The 3,489-nt window shown below is 45.1% G+C and overlaps 1 protein-coding gene across 1 annotated transcript; it reads right to left on the reverse strand.

Moving 5' to 3' along the window:
* Positions 1-258: 258 nt before the first annotated feature.
* Positions 259-1,793, reverse strand: LOC123187501 (peroxidase 2). Its single transcript, XM_044599370.1, has 4 exons — positions 1,523-1,793; positions 1,243-1,434; positions 977-1,142; positions 259-875 (listed from the first exon to the last, which is right to left on the reverse strand). Exons 1-4 carry the CDS (start codon positions 1,724-1,726, stop codon positions 487-489), a joined length of 951 nt encoding a protein of 316 aa, XP_044455305.1. The 5' UTR covers positions 1,727-1,793; the 3' UTR covers positions 259-486.
* Positions 1,794-3,489: the final 1,696 nt, after the last annotated feature.

A 3,489-nucleotide genomic window follows, 5' to 3' on the forward strand; every position in this document is an offset into this window, starting at 1 on the left:
GGAATGTACCGTAATCAGGAGTGGAACTTTGTTTAAAGCAATATACATTTTATATCTTTGTGTCAAATAATCTCGTAAAGATGGATTTATAGTGTCTCGTCACTAGTTATTTCTTACTGATGGACATCACCTGCTCATCAGTAGAGACGATCATCCCCTGCCCATCTGTGAAAGCTACCCTCCAGTGACATTTGCATGCCAACAAAGACCGCCGCCCGTGGAGAGGGTTAAAGACTTCAAGTGGCAGATGCCAGATAGTAACATCTCAAAGTACAGATGTCATAGATAAAAGGAAGCAATTCGTCGTGCTTTTGCACGAGAATTTGTTACACATGTGTAGATGCACACATGCACAAGTACAATTTCCAACCACGCGCCCAAATACACACGCTACGTACTCGTAGGTGCTGGTACAGCTGGTCTCCGAGACCTTATTTAATTCATTCATGCATGCGTAGCAGCAGCAGAGCGTCGGCGGCGTGGAGATTACGAGTTGACCTTGGAGCAGACGAGCCTGATCTGCCCCTGCGTCCCAGTCTTTGGCGCAATGTTCCCCATCTTCACCATGGCTGTGGCGAAGGCGTTGTTGAATGTCGCTGCGCTGGACGCGAAGCTCATGACCGTGTTGTCGGCACCGCCGCCATTGAACAGCGCCTGGTCCGAGTGTAGGAGCCCCTTCTGCGAAATCAGGTTGCTGTAATAGGCGTTGTCGAAAGCGTTGGGCGTCGCTGTGTCCAGCGGCGCCAGGCTGCTGTCGCCGCCGGACTGGGGGCAGTTGGCCTTGAGCGCCGTCGCGAAGGCCGTGTTGATGTTGGCCTCGTTGTAGATCCTGTTCCTGAAAAACCGGCACTGCGATTGTCCGAGCGTGTGGGCGCCTGCACAGCCATACGTGTCAGAATTAGCGTCCCTCTAGCGAGCCGTTGTACTAGTAAAAGTTTCAGTTCAATCATGATTCAAACTCATCGATGGTGTGTACCTGAGAGCGCAACCATGTCTGTTATGCTGAGCTGCTTGTTGGCGAACGCGGTCGTGAGGTTTTGGAGGTCGAAGGTAGGAGGTGGGAGGTCATTTTCTGCATTGGTCTTGCTTGCGGTCGTGGAGTCCCTCCTCCCCAGAAGAACAGGCCATGTTGGCCCTCCCAGCTACACAGAATTTTAATTTGAAACCACAACCAAGAAAGTAGAATCACACGCATCGACCATGTGCAGAATCACACACATTAGAGCTAACTGTAAAGCTTACCGCAACGACGGAGTCACGGGCGGCGACGGCGAGGATGTCGGCGCAGGAGACGGTCTGCGTGCAGGCGGCCTCGACCTGGGTCTTGATGTTGTCGATGACGTTCATTCCTCGAATGGAACCGGCGTTGGGAGCAGCCCCCTGCTCGCCGACGAAGCTCCCCGTGTCTGCCAACAGAACGGACCCGTCACATCCCTGAAAAAAAGGTACAGAAATGCCAATCATTTGCCTGTACTAACGTCCGTGCATATGCTACAACTGACTAAGGTTATGTGAGACTTGCATCGACAAAGCAGTCGTGGAAGTGAAGCCGGACCAGCGACGCCCCCATGCGGGGCTCGCTATTCACTGCGGCCTGGACCGCAGTTTGGATGATGAACAACGCGCTCGGGCACGATGCGAGGTAGAACGTCGGCGACAGCTGCGCCGATGCCGCGGAGGCCATTGCCACGAGCACCAGTAAGCTAAGACAAGGAGCAGAAGCCATCGCTAATCTAAACCACTAGTGTATAATACACAATGTTATTTGGTGTTTCTGCCTCACCTTTTTTGTGTTGGCCGTGGCTTGCAAGAGAACCATACCAGCAATGCACATATATATAGCCAGAAGAGGTTTGGAGCACGGTGCCCTGGGCTAAAACGTCCACATTTTGTGCCTAACTTGACCATAAACATCTCTTGAGAATCATTATCGTCGAGCAAGGTTACCCCACAAGCGATTAGCATGGACATAAACATCTATTCCGCATGAGCTTAACATGGAACGTTCTCACATTGATTTGATTGCGTATTCAACATAAAATTATACGGCCAACACCAAGTTGGCACTATTCGGGCAAAGAATTTGGCTGCATTATTCGCTCAGTGTATGCATGATTGCATATGGCAGTTCGATATGGCCTTATTATATTGCTTAGGCGAAAACATGCACTCAGTGGCATATCATATCGGCAGGATACATACACCACACATGTGGTTTGTTTCTAAACGACGTGGCAGTTTGATCTATGGGTCAGGAGGTATCAACTAATCCGCAGAAGTTGTGTATAATGTGTCATATTATCTCCCTCTTCTTAGTCTTCTATATGGGTTAAACACATGGGATAAGCTAGCTAGTAATGGGTTCAAATACAAACTTGATTACGCCGGTTACCATAGAGGAGATCCGATTAATATAAATAATCAACTGATCATTTTCTGTATAATACAGAACATTTTTCTTTTCTTTTTGGAATGAAGGATAAACTTCGTGGCCTCTGCATTCTCAGAGACACACACATATATGTTATATTAATATGGCCATATATTATGGAATATCGATTTTATTTTGTAGTAATCACATGGTCGACCCAATCCAGAGTGCACTAGATCGGGTTTCAGCTTCTGTGGAGTTGGAACTTCACTTTCCCCTATGTGATCTTAAGGCCCAAACCAAATCTGATTGGATCACCCCCCCCCCCCCTCCCACACCCACCCACCATGCATTGTTTTTATATTTCTCTCTTTTTATTTTTGTTTTTGACTGCGTGCATCCTTGATGTCTTTCGATATCTTGTTGGTGCAGAGGCTTGGTATAATTAATATCTTCGCGATATTAATATATTCTCTTTATAAAAAAATTAAAAGTTGAAAATGGTATGAATTTCAGTGTTTTGTATACTATTGGGGACTATAATTATAGGATTTGGCTTATATATTCCAATAATTAGTCTGCTTCTATGAGCTTTTGGCCATCTTGATCAAGCAAGTTGGATGCACTCCACTAGTCCGTACGAGAGCTTTCATATATTCATACCTCTATGTGCAACCTAGTTGCATGACAATCTCTAATCCTTGCATTAATATTGATTATGAGGTCTTCCTCTTGCCCTAATGACCCCTTTCACTGAACCAAGATTATCTTTAATTTTGACTGCTTTTAACCCCCAACATTATGTTCTTATGCCAATCATTAGGGTGTGAAACCTAGACTTGCGCTTGGATTCTACACTAATTTGATTGATTTGTTGAAATGGCACAGAAAAGCAATAAGTGTTTGTATTTTTTTCTTGTATCAAGGATTAGTCTAGAATTGATTTTCATGCTAAACATTATTTTTTATGAAAGCCATTACTGTTTTCTCAATAAATAATAACATTCTTTTGAAACTTTGGCACTGGTGATATTGACTTCATGCATTTGATTATCAAAGAATTTTGGGAACTTTTTTGTATGCATTGAGATAGTTTGGGAATATTAAATGTAGACCAT

Source organism: Triticum aestivum, chromosome 2A (assembly GCF_018294505.1).
Source record: "Triticum aestivum cultivar Chinese Spring chromosome 2A, IWGSC CS RefSeq v2.1, whole genome shotgun sequence".
NCBI lineage: Eukaryota > Viridiplantae > Streptophyta > Magnoliopsida > Poales > Poaceae > Triticum > Triticum aestivum.

Excerpts from the sequence above, each read along its gene's own strand:
- LOC123187501 (XM_044599370.1), bottom strand. The coding sequence starts at position 1,726 with ATGGCTTCTGCTCCTTGTCTTAGCTTACTGGTGCTCGTGGCAATGGCC. Across the intron at positions 1,435-1,522 it reads TCCACGACTGCTTTGTCGAT|GGATGTGACGGGTCCGTTCT; the intron begins GCAAGTCTCACA and ends CCTTTTTTTCAG. Across the intron at positions 876-976 it reads AGACATGGTTGCGCTCTCAG|GCGCCCACACGCTCGGACAA; the intron begins GTACACACCATC and ends ATGGCTGTGCAG.